This window comes from Acomys minous (genome assembly GCF_964271855.1).
Source record: "Acomys minous genome assembly, chromosome: 10".
NCBI classification, from domain to species: domain Eukaryota; kingdom Metazoa; phylum Chordata; class Mammalia; order Rodentia; family Muridae; genus Acomys; species Acomys minous.
This window is the reverse complement of record NC_140491.1, coordinates 7978926-7998918: the sequence shown is the minus strand read 5'-3', so window position 1 is coordinate 7998918 and position 19993 is coordinate 7978926. Positions and strand designations below refer to the sequence as shown.

General features: G+C 46.2%; 1 protein-coding gene across 1 annotated transcript in view; it reads left to right on the top strand.

Moving 5' to 3' along the window:
* The first annotated feature begins 872 nt into the window (after positions 1-872).
* PGM2 (phosphoglucomutase 2) overlaps positions 873-19993 on the top strand; it is a 28906-nt gene continuing 9785 nt past the window's right edge. Inside the window, exons 1-10 of the mRNA XM_084799821.1 lie at positions 873-1072; positions 5101-5268; positions 9108-9214; positions 10572-10656; positions 13077-13160; positions 13285-13478; positions 15937-16126; positions 16777-16874; positions 17826-18006; positions 18324-18417. Of these exons, the coding sequence (XP_084655947.1) occupies positions 962-1072; positions 5101-5268; positions 9108-9214; positions 10572-10656; positions 13077-13160; positions 13285-13478; positions 15937-16126; positions 16777-16874; positions 17826-18006; positions 18324-18417 (1312 nt within the window). The 5' untranslated portion in view covers positions 873-961. The remainder of the gene's footprint in view (positions 1073-5100; positions 5269-9107; positions 9215-10571; positions 10657-13076; positions 13161-13284; positions 13479-15936; positions 16127-16776; positions 16875-17825; positions 18007-18323; positions 18418-19993) is intronic.

Here is a 19993-nt window from a genome sequence, read left to right as displayed (position 1 = left end):
TGGAAGAGCAGCCAGTGGTTTGTTTTGCTTTGCTTTGTTTTGGTTGTTTTGTTTTTGTTGTTTGTTTGTTTGTTTGTTTGTTTTTAGAGACTCGGTCTCACACTGTATCCCCCGGTGACTTGGAACTCATTACACAGGCCAGGCTTTGAACTCACAGCCGTCTTGCCTCAGCCTCCCGATTGTCCGGCCTGCAGGAGTGAGGAATCACCGAGAGCTCAGAAACATTGTTGCTTGTGCTTCCTCATGCGCCGCCACCTGTGCACATCACCCAGCTGACTTGAAGTTTACATTAGACAGGTGAGTCAACTTTCTTTTTATATTTTCTAGTGTGAAAATCCAGTTGACTTAGCACCCTGAAATAACAATTTGCCCTTCCGGGTGCTCCTCTCTGACACAAACTGTCTTTGCAAATATAATCTCATTTCTGAACTCCGACTTTTTGTTAGCTAGTCTATTTTATTTACTCCCTACTTGGCTCTTCTTTTCCGATATTTTTTTCCCTATGATATTCTTTTTTAATTTAATTTACATTTTGAGACAGGATCTCACTATATATTCCTAGTTGGTCTGGAATTCCCTATGTAGACCAGATTGGCCTCGAACTCAGGGAGACCTGGCTGCCTCTGCCTCTGCCTTGCAGCCTGCACTAAAGTGCTCCGCTTCTGAGTGTAGTATTGGGCACCGAATGCACACGCGATGCCTTCTGGAGAACCTCGTTATGCCTAGGAGAGTAGGGGAAGGCGGCCCCGTCCTTCCCTCCGTTCCCCGCGGCTCCGCTAGCGTTCCCAGCAGCTTCCCCCCTCTCCCCAACCCCAACACCCGCTAAGGGCAAATCTGGAGCCGGGCGGGGCTGCACGTCCTCCTCCAGCGGGCCTTCTGACTGCACCGCTGTCCCCGCCCTCTCCCCCGCCCTGCCGGAAGGGTGACCGGGCCTCCTCCACCCGGTTATGACTGCAGCGGGATGGCGGCGGCGACACCGACACCGACACCGGCACCCGCTCCTGGAGTCAGTGGCTCAGGCATGGACGCGCGACTGGAGCAGGAGACCGCGCAGTGGCTGCGCTGGGACCGGGTGAGGGCCGATCGCGGGTTTCCGGGCACCGTGGCTTGTCCGGCGCGGGGCAGGGCCCAGCTTCCCTCTTCTCCTTCCCCGCCACACGGAGCCTGCTCGGAATAGGCTGTTGCGGGGCAGAGACAGCAGTGTAGACCGGGTAGAGGAGGGAGCTGGGGAAGGGTGGACGTACCCGGGCTGGGCCCCGCGTAGTCCACGCAAGAAAGGGTTTCTGAGGTTCTGTGATGGGCTGAGCATCCTCATCCATTCAGAATCTGCTCTGTCCCGCCTTTCCCGGGACCAACAGTACGGAGCACTCTTCCTGGTGGAATGGTAATTAACAGGTCCCTGGTGGGCCAGGCTGACAGGGAGTTTCCCAGAGGACTTTCTCTTCACCGGGCAGGTGACAGAGTATGCTATGCCCCCAGCTGCTCCTTTCCCCTGTAAACCATCTTGTGGCTGAGGCAGTCAGGCGGCCAGCTCCAGACATCACTTCCTCTGCCCTCTACAAGTTCTTTCTGACCTGCGCTTTCGTATGTCCTGTTGCTTCCCCATAATATTCCTCTTGTGTGCTCTTGCCTGTGACTTCGTTTCTTGTGTTGTTCCTCCCCGTCTTCCAAGTGAAACTTACTCCTCTCAATGCGTGCTCTAGAAAGCCCCGTCTTTTCCTTCCTGGATCTTACTAGGATTGAAAGAGACAAAACAGCAACCCCTCCAACGTCTGTTTAAAGTCACAGTGTACGCCTTTGATACGAGCACTCAGGGAGGCAAAGGCGGCCGGATGGATCGCTGTGAGTTCGAGGCCAGCCTGGACTACACAGAGAAACCTTGTTTAAAAAAAAAAAAAAAGAGTCTGATGATGCCCAGGGCTGACTTCAGGAGGCAAGACCCATGCAGTAGACTAAGCCGGCGCTCCGGGAAGGGCTCAAGTCATATTTTACAGGTCTGCCTTCTGAGTCTCTATCGTCAAACATGGAGTCCTTCGTTTTAATTTTGCATTGGCTCCTGAAAATTACGTAGCTGGCGTTGTGTGTTCCTGCAGCCTTCTGTGGCCTACAGTACTATCCTACTGTACCACATGTCTATAGGAGGTCCCTGAAGCCATTGTTGACTGGATAGTCGTTGCAAGGCTTAGCAGAGGCCACTCCACACTCACACCTAGACAATGAAGCGCGGCCATCCTGTTGTGGCATCCTGTTTCCAGGACGCCAGTGCCAACTCCTCCAGGTTGTCTTTTGTTTTGTTTTCAAGTTGTTGTGGCTTTTTTTTCCCTGAAAAGTTAAGCATTCCAATATGCTTGAGGGAAGGAAACTGTTTTCCATTTCAGATAATTTCGTAACTTGCATTGTGCCGATTCTCCCAAAGGCGGAGTTAGAAGTATTGTTCTAGCCAGGCATGGTGGCGCAGGCCTTTAATGCCAGCACTTGGGAGGCAGAGGCGGCCAGATCACTGTGAGTTCGAGGCCAGCCTGGTCTACAAAGTGAGTCCAGGACAGCCAAGGCTACACAGAGAAACCCTGTCTCGAAAAAAACAAAAAAGAAGTATTGTTCTGTGTTTTGGTCTGGCTGTTGTACCACTCAGACTAACTATCCCTATAGGCTGGAGAACAGGGAAAGAACTGCTTTTCTCAGATCCTGAGATGGTTTTAATCCCTCACGTCATGCTGGCTAGGAAGTAAAGAAAGAGGGAAGTGGCCATGACAAAAGAACACCTAATGACAAGTAATGGCTACCTTCCAACTGGCTCCCAGTTCCTCCCTTTTGTCACCTCCTCATAATGACTCCATCAAAAGAGTGACCCTTTGATCCTGTCAGAGCCTGGTGATCTAATCATCTTTGGAAGCTCCTTAACAGACACCCCCCCCCCCAAAGTGGGCATCGTTGCTGTCCTAGGCACCTGTCACTCTCATCAAGTTGAGATTCAGGCTTAGCATCACATTCCATGAAAGAAAAACAGAGGCTGTAATATAGAATCTGCCTAGGAATGATGCCTTCCATGGGTTAAGGTGGAGGGAAATTGTCCCTTCTTCTTTTGTTTCAATGCTCTTTTCCCAATCAGAGCTGTGTGTTCGTGTGTTGTGTGAAAATGTATGAGCACCTGTGTGCATATTCCTGCAGAGGCCAGAGGTGGTCAAATATCTTCTTCAGTCTCTCTCCACCATCTCCTCCTCTCCCTCCCCCACCCACCCCCACCCCCAAGACAGGGTTTCTCTGTGGTAGCCTTGGCTGTCTTGGACTCACTTTGTAGACCAGGCTGGCCTCTAAGTCACAGAGATCCACCTGCCTCTGCCTCCCTGAATGCTGAGTTTAAGGGCATGCGCCACCACACCGGGAGACCCAGTGCTTCTTTAGTGAAGCTCCCACGAGCTAAAGCGCTGAAGCTGCTAGCCCACCCATGCTGACCAGCATCCTGGGGTGGTGCTCTCTGCTTTGCCAGGGCGTCCCCTCCCTGAGCGCTTCCCTCTCCTGTCTGTTTCCATCACTCCCCAGGGCTGGCCCTCATCTCTGCTGCTCTCATCTTGACCTTTCATTATCTCTGCTTTGTTCTCTCAGGCTGCTGAGTCTTTTCTAGATATCCAAGGCCAATTAGGACTTTTGAAACCCTACAGTAGGACTCAGAGAAGCCCTGCCTATTGGGTGTGGCCAGGAAGTCCGTGTTTTCCCAGCCACTCAGCAGATGGCTGTTGAGCTCCTTTTATGTACCAGCTCTGAGCCCTTCCTTGGGGGCACCTGACTGTGTAATGGGTAAGACCGTTTCTCTGTGCTTAGAATCCATTGTTTTTTAATCAAAAGGTTGGTCCGGGTTCCTGGTGAATCTGGAACAGTCTGGAACCCCAGGCTTGGTTCCAGGAAACCAAGATTTTATTGCAAGTGCATTTCAAAGTTTCAAAGTTTAATTATGGGGCCTTATCTTACCCAGTGTTCATTTTAGTGGGTGGGGATCTGAAGCAAAGCAGTGGCGTGCCTGCTCCAGGGTTCCTGAGATTCTTAATTTAAAAGTCCATGTGGAGTTGGGTAATCATCACTGCATTTCTCCTGTCTTAACATCTCCTGTGATTGTTATGCAAAGAAAACAAGGCAATGTAGGCTAGACTTAAGTGATTCCTGTTCATTTGCAATTAATGTAATGGAAAAGGCACTAGGTGAGTGGTCATCGTGCAGTCTAAGCGAGCCACTCAATACTACTAGTATTTTACAGTAGTAAAACTGAAGTTATCAGCTATTATTGGCCTGACTTAGTCATTAAAACTTGACCAGATAGAAAGCAAACACTTTGTAAAAAACTATAATGCACTACAGAAGTCAGATTTTAATTAAACTGACAGACCTGCTGCCCTGGGAAAGTTTGAGGACCTTAGAGGAGGAGACGAATGTCCCAACTCATTGTCAGACAGACAAATTAATTTAAAACCTTGAAAATTGTGCAAGAGAGATTCCAGCTGGTTTGCCGTCTACAGATTGGGAAACTAAGTAGTCAAGAAACTTTATCGCCTTCTCAAGCACAGGGTTGGCCAGTGATGGGTCTGAAATCTCCCTGAGCATGTTAGGTGTCTATTCTATTTTTTTTTTTAATTAAAATTATTTATACAGTATTCTGCCTGCATGTGAGCCAACAGGCCAGAAGAGGGCACCAATCACATTATAGACCCATTATATATTATGACCCACCATGTGGTTGCTGGGAATTGAACTCAGGGCCTTTGGAAGAGCAGACAGTGTCCTTAACCTCTGAGCCATCTCTCCAGCCCTAGATGTCTATTCTAAAACAGCACCTTGTTCATTTTCTCTGAAACTACTTACCTCAGCGCAATATTCTCATCACTAACTAATTCCTTAACTTAGACTTCAGAAATACCAGAAAATGTAAAAGCCTGTATTTATACAGGTTTTGCCTAGAGGTTAGAATCGTGTGTGTGTGTGTGTGTGTGTGTGTGTGTGTGTGTGTGTGTGTGTGTGTCTGTGTGTGTGTGATGTTGAAATGGTGATCTACCTTGCAGATTTTCTGTCCTTCTCTTAACCAAGCTGTGCCTGGTACCATCTGTCTTTTAGAATCCTTTAACTTTGGAATCCGTGAAACAGCTGATTTCTGAGAGTAATGAAGAAGAGCTTCAGAAATGCTTTGGGGCCCGGATGGAGTTTGGGACAGCTGGCCTTCGAGCTCCTATGGGAGCAGGAATTTCTCGAATGAACGACTTGACCATCATCCAGACCACCCAGGTACCATGGCTTTGTCATTATTGGTTACTCCTGGGGTATCTATCTCCCTGAGTCCTTTGCATCTGATAGACTTAATTGTTTAGTCATGGCTATGTCTTTGGATCTGACCAAATTGAGACATTTTCCACCATTCAATCTATAAAATGAGACTTGCGCTGTCCTTATTTAAAAACTCACTAGCTCTCTGTTCAGCCAGCCAGCCATGCAACAAGTTTATTGAATGCCTACTGTGTGTCAGGCGTGGTGAGTCAATATGACTAAGACAGATTCCCTTGTGGAGATTTTTGTTTTTAAACAGACCCATTGACTAAAGTGATGGTGGGGAGTGTGAGCGTATGAGTGTGCCAGCTGGAAGCCGTATTGGCTTTTATAAATGAGCTTTGACTCACACAAACTAATTCCTACTATCTATATTCTGTCTGTTAAGAGAGGAGGTCAGTGTCACATGGTGGGGGTACCCATTGCCATGGTCATCTTTGGATAACCCAACTGTCTCACCTGCTGTGAGGCCTAACTGTTGGAGCCTCTCTGGACTGACAATTGAGCTTGAGCCGTTTGTCCTATAGTAAACTCTATCTAATTGCCAGAAATGGGGGGATTTGGCCTAGGGAAGCTCTTAGACCCCTTTAGGCCACCTTTCTGCTGGCGTAATGGATCTCTTCCAAGAGTGGGTTTGGGAGTGGTGTGGTTAGGAGTCCTTAGAAACCACGGGGGACAGATATTTTATTAGTGACATGACTCCACCATCCACCCACTGGTGTGATTCTTAGAAGCCCTCTGTTCTGCAGCTACCAACTCTCCTATGTTGGGGTGCTTCCCGTGGGTGGGACATAAGGATGCTCTGTTCCCCAACAGAGCCTGGCATGCAGCTTGATTGGACACATCCCTGTCCTCGCCTTTACTGTGGCATTGGCGTCCCTGCTGCTCAGGTGTCTAGTGACACCTGAAAACTGGCCTGCTTTGGTTAAGGAGCAGGTGCAGGGGCGTGAAGAACATCTCAAAGAGATAGGGCAGAGATTGGAGGATCCACCCCCCCCCCCCATTACTTGCCTCAGTGGTAGAGGTTAGGATCTTCTTGTTGTTTCTTTTTAAAGATTTATTTATTATGTATACAGTGTTCTGCTGCACGCCAGAAGAGGGCACCAGATCTCACTACAGACGGTTGAGAGCCACCATGTGGTTGCTGAGAATTGAACTCAGGACCTTTTGAAGAGCAGCCAGTGCTCTTAACCTCTGAGCCATCTCTTCTGCCCAGGATCTTCTTATGACAGTTAATTCCAGTCATTTTTCATGCTCTATTTGTGATTCCTGGAAAATACTTCATTTGACCTGGGCACATCAGTGACTAAGAACTCTCTGGCCTCTGAAATAGCCCATTATAACTCAGGGATATTGTTATTTAAAGATGGTCTCAGGGTCCTGGAGAGATGGCTCAGCAGTTAAGAGCACATACTGCCCTTGCAGAGGACCTGAGTTTGCTTTCCAGCACCCACATCAGGCAACTCACACTGCTTTAGCTCCAGAGGACCTGACACCCTCTTCGGGCCTCCTTGAACACTTATATGCACAAGTTCATACACAGGCACACAGATACACACACACACACACACACACACACACACACACACACACACACACACCACACAACTTGAAGTAATAACGTGTGGTGGCTCATGCCTTTAATCCCAGCAGAGGCAGGTGGACCTCTGTGAGTTCAAGGCCAACCTGGTCTACAGAGTAAATCCAGGACAGCCAGGGATACACAGAGAAACCCTGTCTAGGGGGGGAAAAAAGAAACGGTGGTGGTGGAGGGTGTGGGTGGAAAGGGGGTAGGGGGGTACAAGGGGTGGGTGAGGGGGGGTAGGGGGTAGGAGGGGTGGGTGAGAGGGGGTGCTTAACAGGTGGCTCAGTGGTTAAGAATGCTTGCTGCTCTTGCAGAAGAGTTTGGTCCTCAGCAATCACATCCAGTGGCTCATAACCACCTGTAACTCCAGCTCCAGAGGATAAAACACCTGTTTCCAGCCTCCACAGGCACCTGCACACATGTGGCATACACTCACACAGAGACACGCACATACATGTGACTAAAAATTAAAAATAAATGTTAAAACAATATTTTCTTAAAAAATGGTTTCATTATTTTTATCCCAAATCCATCTTTTTTTTTTTTAGCTTTTATGAGCCATAGTTATATATTTTGAAGCCATGTAAGTTTTTGATTTGTTTATAGTAACATTTTAATTCTGAAAGCCTCCTTCCTCCCCACAGAATCATTTCTTCTTTTCCCTCAGCCACTCTCAGGTCCTCGCCCTCAACAGGACCAAGAGTTTCCTAATGAATTTAGAACTGTGACAATCTGGACTCAAGCTATGTGCTTTTTGCCCCGACACATTGATGTCACGGCACAAGGGTTGACCTGGAGAGTCAGGCATAATGTCACCATTGTCGGCTGTGAAGAGTCGGGCATCTGCAGTCCCTTCTTGGGACCCCAGAAAACCAATATGTACATGCCCCTATTTCTTAGTCACCTCTGAAGGTGTGCTGAACACTATATGTTTGTCCAGGAAAAAGAAACATTTTAAGTTGCCATAACTTTGGTAAGAAGGCTGTGATGTGTCCAAAAGTCCTAGGTCCACTTTATTATCTGTAAGAACTCCTTTAGTCAGAGTGAAGTAAGCATTAGGTCACATCATTATTGCCCAGTCAATCAGAATTCTCGGATCATGTCTAGGTGTTTTAGATTACAAGTTCAGGGCCGATACTGATGTTTGACCCCTAAGTACAGGGATGGGATGTTCCATCAGCTTGGGGCAAGTAGTGAGAGCCCCAGCTGCACAAGCCTGATTTGTATACCCAGCCATTCACGGTAAATTGACTGATTCCAGACTCTGTTATCTAATTTTTTTTGTTTGTTTATTTGTTTGTTTTTCAAGACAAGGTCTCTCAGTGTAGTCCTGGCTGTCCTGGACTTGCTTTGTAGATCAGAGTGGGCTCCAGCTCACAGCGATCCACCTGCCTCAGCCTCCCGAGTGCGCCACCATGCCCAGCTCCAGCCTCCTTTAGACTTCTGGGAAATAGTATCAACAAACAAATAAAACAGATTCTCAACAGGTAGTTGTCAAAACTGTATAAAACATTGGCTTTCTCTAACTGATGTCACAGAGCAGAGAGGAATGTCTGAAGTGCCTGATGAGTCTAGGCAGCCTCTTAGAGGAAACAGCAAAATAAGGTCATCCAAGGAAATGTTGATTCAAGTAATGCCCTAAGCCAAATGCTACAGAGTATCCTTAGTATGGGAGGAATGCCAGACACTGTGTGTGTGTGTGTGTGTGTGTGTGTGTGTGTGTGTGTGTGTGTGTGTGTGTAGCCTTGGCTGTCCTGGACTCACTTTGTAGACCAGGCTAGCCTCGAACTCACAGCGATCCGCCTGCCTCTGTCTCCCGAGTGCTGGGATTAAAGGCGTGCACCACCACCGCCCGGCTTATTTCTTCTTTTTAAAGTTGGTTTCTGTGGATTGAACGCAGGCCCCTAGCCTTACAAGGCAAGCATGTTATCAACTGGCCTCACTTTGCATATTTTTAGTTCATTTAAGCCTTATAAAAGCCCTATGTGGTACATATTGGAGTTACTATTTATGGATGTGGAAACTGAGGCATCATAAAGATTGAAGGATTTGTCTCTTCTTCAATGGCAGCAGAGTAGAGTTCAGTCCGCATAATCATGGGTCCCCTGCCCTTTTGTGAGTGATGCTGTCCTGTAAAATGGAGAAAACATAATTTGGGCTGATTTTTATATTATAAGTATGAAATATACGCTTGTAATCCCTGGGCTATTTTCAGGGGTTTTGCAGGTACCTGGAAAAGCAGTTCAGTGACCTGAAGCAGAGGGGCGTGGTGATCAGCTTCGATGCCCGGGCTCACCCTGCCAGCGGAGGCAGCAGCAGGAGGTACTCGGCTTTGGAGGAGCCTCAGGATGGAACCCAGAGACACTTTCTTCAGAAAAAGATGTTTTTTTCATAATTTCTTTCATACTTCTATTTTTAACCACCATTTCAGTAACTTGACTTTAAAAAAAGTGTTTTTTTTGTCTTGTTTTTTTTTTTTTTTTAGAAATTATGTGTTTATGTGTGTGTGCATGGAGCCATGTGAGTGCAGGTGCCCACAGAGGCCAGAGGCCTTGGGTGCCCTGGAGCTGGAGTTAAAGGCAGTTGCAAGCCAGCCTCTGTGAGGACAGTACATATTCTTAACCACTAAACCATCTCTTCAGCTCCTTAATCTTTTTTGATAACTGGACTTTAAACCCATGATTGCTTAGCTGTTAAAAGTGATGGGTTAGAGCCAGGCAGTGGTGGCACATGCCTTTAATCCCAGCACTTGAAAGGCAGAGGCAGGCGGATGTCCATGAGTTCAAGGCCAACCTGGTCTACAGAGCGAGTTCTAGGGAAGCCAGGGATACATAGACAGATCTTGTCTCAAAAAAACAAACACAAATTATGAATAAAAGAATGGCTAGCAGCTTTAAAATGTTCAACTTTACAATTAAATTCAAATAAAGTTATCTAAGTATTTAAAATGTAATCTTTACCCAAAGGGAAGAAATTGTCTAAACTGGCCTCCCACTTCCGTGGAATTTCTTCCCTGCTGTTACAGGCTTCACTGCCTCGTCCTTTCTTGAGCCCCATCCCTCTCAGGGTGTAGCTTGGTGACAGCCCCAGGCCAGTGAGACTCCTGTTTAGCTGTGGCCACATAGCAACAGCAATAATGGCAGCAGGTTTTTGCTCGCTGATCCAGTATTTACCATTTGAATCTCCAAAGCATTTAAAATTGTCCCTCAGTAGTCACCAGAGACCATTTCTCTTTTGTTTGTTTGTTTGTCTGGTGGGTTGGCTTTTTTTTTGTTTGTTTTTTGTTTTGGCTTTGTTCTTGGTTTTTCAAAACATCTCCGTCTCTCACTACCATAGGCAACCTAGAGGCATGTTGAAAGAAGGCAGGGAGGCAGCTCTGTTAGTAGAGTGTTTGCCTAGCGCTTGAGAGCATGCAAACGCACACACACACACACACACACATACATATACACACTCGAGCACACACATATATACACATGCACACACGCACACACATACATATACACACGCGAGCACACACATATATACACATGCACACACACACACACACACACACACACACACACACACACACGCATGCACGCACAGCCACACCAGCATCATTCTTCATGGATTCTCACTGGCGCCCTCGGCTCTGACCCCTCACCTCTCCTATTCGTCCCCATTTCTGCATGTCTAGGTTTGCCCGGCTGGCTGCAACTGCATTCATCAGCCAAGGGGTTCCTGTGTACCTCTTTTCTGATATAACCCCAACCCCCTTTGTGGTAAGTAACCATTTCCTTCCTAACTTCTTGTCGCAGGGCCCAGAGTGGGACTCCGCTGAGTTTTATGGGCCTTGGTGCTATTGGGCTTCTGCTGTTTTGGTGACAGACAGTTTCTTGGTGTTTGTTGGGCCAACTCCTCTCTCTAAGACAGTTTCACTCACAGCCTAATAATGTGCTTGTGGTGTGCAAAGTTTCATTCCATGTAGGTTTTTGTTTTGTTTTGTTTTGTTTTGTTGAGGGTATGGTTATAGCTCAGGGGTAGCACAGGCAGGGGCCTGGGTTCAAGCTTCAGCTTTGTAGGAAAAACAAGGTATCATTTTATTTTGTTTTGCAGTCTACAGATCTTTTGGCAAATTAGAAAAGTACTTGTTTTTATTTTGTTTGCTTTTTTTTAAAATTTTGGTGGATAGCTCTTTATTGCAATCATCACAATTAGGAAATCTCTTGAGTCTAAATCTGAGTTCCTCTCAAACATTATATTATTGTGGTTTTGACAAGTTGATGTACCCGTTGTTTGTTTGTTTGCTTTTTCCATTTTTTTTTGAGACAGGGTTTCTCTGTATAGCCTGGCTGTCCTAGACTCACTTTGTAGACGAGGCTGGTCTCGAACTCACAGTGATCCTCCTGCCTCTGTCTCCTGAGTGCTGGGATTAAAGGCGTGTGCCGCCACGCCTGGCTGTGTACCAGTTTTAAATATGAATACTCCATTCCAAATGTCATTCCTGGCTAGACTGTTACGGAGTGAGTCCTTTATAAACAGAAGTGAAGCAAAGGCCACTAAGGACCGTGACAGCCATTGCTTTTTAGTAGGACCCAACTGTTGAGAACTAGACCTGATGCTGAGAATGTGTTTGGATAAAACCAGATGCAGTGTGGCTCCTTCCATCAGATAGGAGTGAGAGTATGTCAGCCAGCATGAAGGCCTACTGGCCCACTCAACTGAGAGCAGCCGCAGCACCTTCGTGGGCATCCGTGACCCAGTAGGTGCTCAGAATCACAGCTCTGTACAACTTGGGTTTCAACATGTTGTGTGAATATTGCATTATGTCCCATTATACTACTTAAACTCTGTATGACCTCACTCTCAGTAGCTAGGATTACTATAGGAGAGTTGACTGAGTGTTTCCCATTGTCCTACACGGTAGAGTGGTCCTGGCACTCTCTGTGAAACAGGGTCTTGCGATGTAGCACTTGCTGATCCTGGAACTCGCTGTAGAACAGGCTCACCTTGAAGTTACAGCGATGCTCCTGCCTCTGTCTTCGAAGTGACAGAATTTCAGACACAAGCCACCACAGCTAGCTAGGTGTGCCCATTTCTCTGTAACGGGACACACACCCAAGAAATGTGACATAATTTCCAAGGAGAAAATGTTGGTGGGATGGTAATAGAGAGGATTGGATGGTTCAAATCCCAGGTGGCCTATGCAGAAATCTCACTGGGCAGCCTGGCACGGAATGAGCCAAGGCACTTCCTCTATTTTGGCATGTGGTCTTGTTAGGGCAGGAGCTCAGGGGAAAATGTCAGGGCCAGATGTCAACCCTAGAATGAAAGATGAAGAACCTGTCTGGGCTGGGCATGGTGACGCACACCTTTAATCCCAGCACTGGGGAGGCAGAGGCAGACGATTGCTGTGAGTTTGAGGCCAGCCTGAGTCTAGGACAGCCAAGGCTAACATAGCGACCCTGTCTCAAAAAAAAAAAAAAAAAAAAAAAAAAAAAAAAAAAGAACCTGTCTGGGTAGACAGACAGTTACCTCAGCTTTTTCCTTAGTGAGTAAGACAAAGAAGGGAATGAGTGAGTGCACAGTGCAGAGGATGGACAGTGCTTCGGCTTCCTTCTTGAGCAAAAGCTTTGAATGGATGCAGAACGGAGGCTTGGGCCGTCTTTGTCTTCAGAGAATTTTCGAGCTCTACCAAGGAGGAAGCAGAAGGAAAGGACACCTAAGAAGCAGTTCGCCTGTTCTGTTAAGATGAACATTCTGGAACGTTGAGCATCTGGTTGGGTCCTAGGGTGATAAGGCTACAGTCATCTCCACTTAGCCACAGGCAAGGTGTTTCATGACAGTGGAAGCCGCGGGGAGTATTAAGAATTTATGCAGCTTGCGGCCTACGGTTTGTGCCAAGGGGTGTGTTTCATTTGTGGGTGAAGGCTATGGAAGACTTAAGAATAGTAACGAATAACAAAGCAGAGCAGTTGTGGTGGTGTCCAGTCATGAACTTGCGTGAGTGTGGGCCCTGCTGCCTGAAACAGAACAGGGCACAGCCACAGATGCGGAGGATGCTGTGTGGTTGCTTGGTTGGGACACAAAATAATAAATGGTGTGTTATGCTATTAGGGCGATCGATAAAGGGGGTGAGGTGGAGATGAGTGGTCCAAACAATGCCTAATCTCTGTTAAGATCTGTCTCCTCCTTTGTTCAGCCCTACGCAGTGTTGCACCTGAAACTTTGCGCAGGAATCATGATCACCGCCTCCCACAATCCCAAGCAGGACAATGGCTACAAGGTATCCACCCGCCTCGCTCTCTCCTCCCACTGCGCACTTACAAGGGGCCCCTGCCGCCCCTGTGCTCTTCGGGAGCCGACGCTCTGCACTCTGAACCTGCTAGATGCACTCCTGGTTTCTCTAGGTCTATTGGGACAATGGAGCTCAGATCATCTCTCCGCACGATCAAGGCATTTCTCGAGCTATTGAGGAAAATCTAGAGCCCTGGCCGAAGGCTTGGGATGAGTCTCTGATTGACAGCAGCTCCCTTCTTCACAACCCCAGCTCTTCCATCAGTAACGACTACTTTGAAGACCTTCAAAAATACTGTTTCCACAGGTAACTGGATTGTGGGCTTCCCTGCAGCTACTGCGATTGAGCTGAATTCTATCATTGTTGGGTGTTTGGTTTTGTTCCCTTTACTCTATGCACACACTGTAGCTGTGTGTAGGGGCCAGCAGCCGAGCTGGCCACTTTTTCTTAAAGAAACTGATAACAAATCCTCATGGCTTTGCTGGCAACACGGAGCCTGTCTTCACCGCTCAGAATCTACTCTAGGATACAAGCAGTACAGGTGACCAATCGGGGAAGCCACACTGCTGTGGCTTCATTTACAAAAGCGGCTGGCCAGAGCCCACCATCGTCTACAACTTAAAGCATTATAAACCTATACATATATGTTTGTAGCTATGTCTATATATGCTTGTATGGATGCAACTATATGTGTATGTATGTGTACTTAAAAAGCAGAACAAAACCTTTCAGGGCTGGAAAGATGTTCCAGTGGGCAAGAGTCCCCAAGCACCGTCAAATGATGCTACAGCATCTGTTTGTTCAGCCTAGGGCAAGCACTCACAGTCAGGTGCTAAGCCGGGTGGTGGTGCTGTCCTTCTCTGGGAGAATTTAGGTTCCACTGCTGCTCATTGTCCCCCAGCAAGAAGCTGAAATTCTCCATTGTCTGGTGCTGTGTTTGGTAGACAGCCTGCGCCTAGCAGATCCAGTGCAGAGTAGAAACCCCAGTCCCATCTCAGAGAGAGGCCACACTGGCTGAGGGGCTCCCTGGGCCATGGGATGGAGATCCGAGTTCTCAAGTCATTGGATTTTAATTTTCTCTATAAAACAAACAAACAAACAAAAAAACCTGTGGTTATCATTTTCCTCCCACTGGTAGGCAACGTAAACAAGCCACACCTGTGAGCCTTCCCTCTGCTCCTCTTATTCAGTTTCACAAACGTGAGGAGTTGACAGGGTGTTTTCGTCACTGCAAGTCGCATGGGAACCAACAGTTGCGCATGCACGCGTGTGCGCACACGTGTGTGTGTGTGTGTGTGTGTGTGGTGTGTGTATGTAATAACCTTCTATATAATATAGTAAGTGCATAATAATATAGTATATGCATTTACAGGCTGCCATCCGAGAATATTAGAACAGTTGGTTCCCCCCCGCCTGCAGCCTGTGGTACGACCCTGTGCTCAGCAGTATCAAATTCGTCACTTCCCCCCATGTGTTAGATGAGAATAATATCTCACTTCCATGTACATCCTTTCATTATGAAGACCTTTTTTCATGTTTATTTGGCCTGTATTTTTTTTTAAGATTTATTTATTTATTACATACGCATGTGTGCCTGCACACCAGAAGAGGGCCCCAGACCACATTATAGATGGATATGAACCAACATACGATTGCTGGGAATTGAACTCAGGCCCTCTAGAAGAGCAGAGAGTGCTCTTAACCACTGAGCCATTTCTCCGGCCCCATGTATTTTTTTTAAAGAAATGTATTTGCTTCTCTGTTGAATGTAGCAAATTTATTTAGAAAAGCAGTCTTGTTTCTTTCAGGTATCTATTTTTCTCCTGTTGTTTCTGGGAAATTTTTTATTAAGCTTTTTATGGAAGTTTTTAACAATTCTGCTAATATTTGGTTGTCTTTTAATTTTTGGTTTCTGGGTTTTATTTATACTTTAAAAGACTCATATTGAGATTATAAGGGGAAAATTCTGCTTTTTGAACTTTTGTGTTCTCATATTGTTTTGTTTTGATTTTGTTTTTCGAGACAGGGTTTCTCTGTGAATCCCTGGTTGTGCGGGACCCACTTTGCAGAGCAGGCTGTCCTTGAACTCACAGCAGTCCACCTGCCTCTGCCTCCTGAGTGCTGGAGTTACAGGCGTGCACCACCGCGCCTGGCTCTGTGTTCTCATTTTGTGGTACAGAATCTTTCAAGTCATCAGTGATTTTGTATGGAGCACACAGGTTAGGTTCCTCTGGAAGGCTCACATTGTAGGACAACGCACTTTAAAGAATATTTCCCTTTTTTGTAATATTTTATTAATTTATTCATATTACATCTCAATTGTTATCCCATCCCTTGTATCCTCCCATTCCTCCTTCCCTCTCACTTTCCCCCTACTCCCCTCCCCTATGTCTGTGACTGAGGGAGACCTCCTCCCCCTGTATATGTTCATAGGGTATCAAGTCTCTTCTTGGTAGCCTGCTATCCTTCCTCTGAGTGCCACCAGGCCTCCCCATCAAGGGGATGTAGTCAAATATGGGGCACAAGAGTTCGTGTGAAAGTCAGTCCCCACTGTCCACTCAACTGTGGAGAATGTCCTATCCATTGGCTAGATCTGGATAGGGGTTGGAAGTTTGCTGCCCATATTGTCCTTGCCTGGTGTCATAGTTTGAGCAGAATCTTTCTTACAGTATGAAGCGCCCCCAGCTCTTGGCATTTTCTAGACCCTTCCCCCTAGTGAGCCTTGTTTCTATCTTCAGTCATTTCCCATTGTGTCTCACTCTAGGAGTGTAAACAAGGAGAGCACGGTGAAGTTTGTGCACACCTCTGTCCACGGTGTGGGCCACGAGTTTGTGCAGCAGGCGTTCAAGGCCTTTGACCTTGCTCCTCCGGAAGCTGTTGCCCAGCAGAAGGATCCAGATCCTGAGTTCCCAACTGTCAAATACCCAAATCCCGAGGAGGGTAAAGGTGTCTTGGTAACCTACTTTTATTAAATAATGGACTCTGCCTTGTAAACTCTAAACCAAATTGCTATACATTATGCTTTTGTGGGGTGGCGTTGTGTTGAAAAAAATGAATTATATCTCTGGAAATGTGTATGTGGGATGGTCATTAATTACTTAAAGGAACTATCAAACTTGGCATCTTACAGGACAATATAAGAGCTAAAACCTAAATTATACTTTAAATTAAACTAAATTTTAATTGACAGCTTGTTTATTGCCAAGAAATAATGATAGTAAAATGGAGATGTTTTTAATATACTTTTTCTTGTTAAAGAATATTATTGACAGTATGATTCATATACCATTTTGAAAGGTTATTTGTGTGGCCAAACATACACAGTGCCTAGAAATACCAGTCTGGACACAAGGCTGCTACAGTTCTGTGCAGTCGCTGGAACTCTCACCATCTGACCTCCAATTTAGGAAGCTAATATAAAATCTGACAAAGCAAAACCAGCGCCAGCAAATTAAAAAAAGAAACAACAAACAAACAAAAAACCACCCTGCACCCCCAATTTGGAGAAAAGCCTTTTTAGCTCATAAAACTATCAAATTCTAAAGACTAAGATGTGTTCGATGTTTTCCTTGAGTAATCTTTTATTTTCTGGACTTATTTTCAGACTTTATCTTTCGAATTGGCTGACAAAATCAAGGCCAAAATTGTCTTAGCCAATGACCCAGATGCTGACAGACTTGCTGTGGCAGAAAAGCAAGACAGGTGAGATTAACTTGTTTATCTATGTCATGAAAAACATGTAGAACACCATCGTTAGCTATACCGTATTTCCAGGGAGGTTGAGTCCGAATGGGAAGCTTTCCACTTAATTATATTTGTTTTTACAACAAAACCTCTGGTGGATTCCTCTTACAGGACAATTTGCTCATCATAAAGGCAAGGGATCATATCTTTGACTTGTTTAACACAGAGCAAAGAAGTCCAGTGTGTGCTGGAAATTGAAATGACTCTTGGACTGGAGAGATAGCTCAGAGGTTAAGAGCACTGACTGTTCTTCCAAAGGTCCTGAGTTCAATTCCCAGCAGCCACGTGGTGGCTCACAACCACCTGTAACGTGATCTGATCCCCTCTTCTGATTACAGGTGTACAGGCAGGCACACCACTGTATACATAATAATAAAAAATAAATAAATATTTTTAAAAAGAAAAAAAATGACTCTTTGTGACCCCCTCATTTTATAATTGGAGTCAATAAATGAAGGCATCCATGCCTGATAAGGCAAAGACTGGCTTTGCAGGTCACTGTCTGCCAGTGGATTTGATAAAGCACCACACCTTTAAGGCGGTGCTGAATTTAGAGAGGACAGACAGGCGTTGACATGAGGTTCAAGATGAGTGTGACCATGTGGTCTGTGCAAAGAATAATATAAAAGTGTCTGGTGCGCCTCCAAACTACAGCCTTTGCCAGGGATGGAAATGACAGCATCCTGTGTCACCCCTGCCTCGCTAACTGTGGACCATCTCCAAAGACGTTAGGGTTTGTCTGGGAGAACTGGCATGGAAGCTGCTCAGACACTTGAGATGCGGCAGGTCCATTATTTCAGCCCAGTTATTTAAAAACAGAAACAGGTTTATTATAGCAGGTTTGCCTAGCTCTGGGACTCTCCGTGCCTTCCCGGAGGTTGCTGAAACAAAGAGTCTGTTTCCTTGTAGTGGTGAGTGGAGAGTGTTCTCAGGCAATGAGCTGGGAGCCCTGCTGGGATGGTGGCTCTTCACTTCCTGGAAGGAAAAGAACCAAGACCGAAGTACCCTCAAAGACACATACATGCTGTCCAGCACCGTTTCCTCCAAAATCTTGCGGGCCATTGCCTTGAAGGAGGGCTTTCATTTCGAGGTAAGATGTTCGTGTTACTTTGACTTCCCTGTTTCCTAGGACACTTTCCCTTCTTTCTTTTTTTTTTTTTTCTCTCCTTTTATATTTTGAGACAGGGTTTCCTATAGCCCAGGCTGACCTTGACCTTCATGTGTAGCCAAGGATGGCCTTGGACCTCTAATCCTCTGGCCTCCGTCTGTACCTTGCTGGGATCACTGGCAGGTGCCACCACACCCAGTGTATGTGGCACTAGGGATTGAGCCCAGGGCTAGGCAAGTGCTCTACCAATTGAGCAGCAAAACAATTCTTTTTTCTTTTGTGTTACCCCCCCCCTCCAGGAAACATTAACTGGATTCAAATGGATGGGAAACAGAACCAAACAGCTGATAGACCAGGGGAAGACGGTCCTATTTGCATTTGAAGAAGCTATTGGTAAGAAGCAATAATGAGGTTTACATATATATTTGTGGTGATAATATATATTTGTTTAATATATATTAAATATGAGAGAAAGGTTTGATTTTGAGCCTAAAAGATTCCAATAAAATGGCAGCGCCACGGCTTACCTTGATTCTCTTGTTTGGGTCAAGCACTGAACTTTGCTACTCCAAAACTGGAGTCATGTCTTTTCAACAAAAAAGAATAGCATGCAAATAATTGGGCCATCCACACACATCTGATGGTGGTGTCATTCTGCACAGGCCTGTGGGCAGTGCAAGAATCCACACATCAGTGGAGCTGACTGCTGGGTCTCACACCCTGGGACAAATGGCTAGCCCAGGTGTCTATTTAGCACATCAAAGCAGACCTGGATGCCAGGTTCTCCCAGCATCCTTCAGTCCCTACCTATTTCAGGGTATGGCTGGTATACCCTGCCCCTTACCCTAAACTTCTCCGTCCCATCCCCTTCTACTTACATGGCTTGCCTCTGCGTCATATTCACTCTGGACTCCCCCAAATGTCTCAGCCTCTGGCTGTGCTCCCCCTCATAGCTACAATAAGCCTTCTCCTGTAGGAGCCGTCTTGTCCTTCCTTTTTTTCTTTCTGTTTTTCATTTCACTGGTGAAGTCTAATAAGGATGTGTGCTGAGAATGCCCAGGGAGCAGAAGGCAGCTATGCGGTCTCCTGTCCTCACGGTCATGGTCACAGGAAAGGACATTGAAAGTTTAACCAGAATTACTGAAAAGCCTGTATCTAAACTATTAATCAGTATGTGTAAGTGGAAAGAAAGGTTAGGTGTGAACGTAGACATTGCATTTTTTATGCAAAGACTTTGCTTAGCTATTAATTTGGTGCAACTATTACTCTCCACGCTGTGCACTCCTTAAAGCAGAGACACGTGTTTAACCAACACACTGCAGAGGGGTGGTCCAGCTGCTGCCCTTTGTCTGTCAGGTTTTTTTTGGGGGGGGGGGTCGTCGTCTTTCTATGGCTTTTGTTAAGGAGACCTTGTTTATCAAGACTCTGAAATACATGATAATGACCTGAGCCCCAGCAGCTCCAACTAGTCACCACACAAAAGAGGGTAGAGCCAGCCTACACGATGAGTCATGTGACTACCAAGAACCACCAGGTTTCAGAGAAGAAAGTAGTGACTGAAACAAGCAGAGCCACAGCCACCAGAACTAAAACTGTGACGGTGAGTCTAGTCAGCGAACACTGTCTGTCAGCAGGGGAAAGCTCCACACGGGCCAATCAACACAGCTTTCCTCAAGGCTCCTATATTCTAGGCACTGGGATAATATATATATTTTTGTTTGTTTGAGGCACGATCTTATGTAACCCAGAACTCCTGATCTCTTGCCTCCCCCAAATGTTAGAATTACAGGTCTGTATCACTACTCTCGGCTAAATGTAAGCTAATCACACTACTGGGGGCTCAAACCCAGAACCTTCTATGTGTGAAGCAGATACAATAAGCACTGCGGTATGGAACCACACATATCCAGATCTAAAGTGCTTGTGTGCTGCAGCCTGGGTGGGCTCCAACATGCGGTAGCTGGCAGGC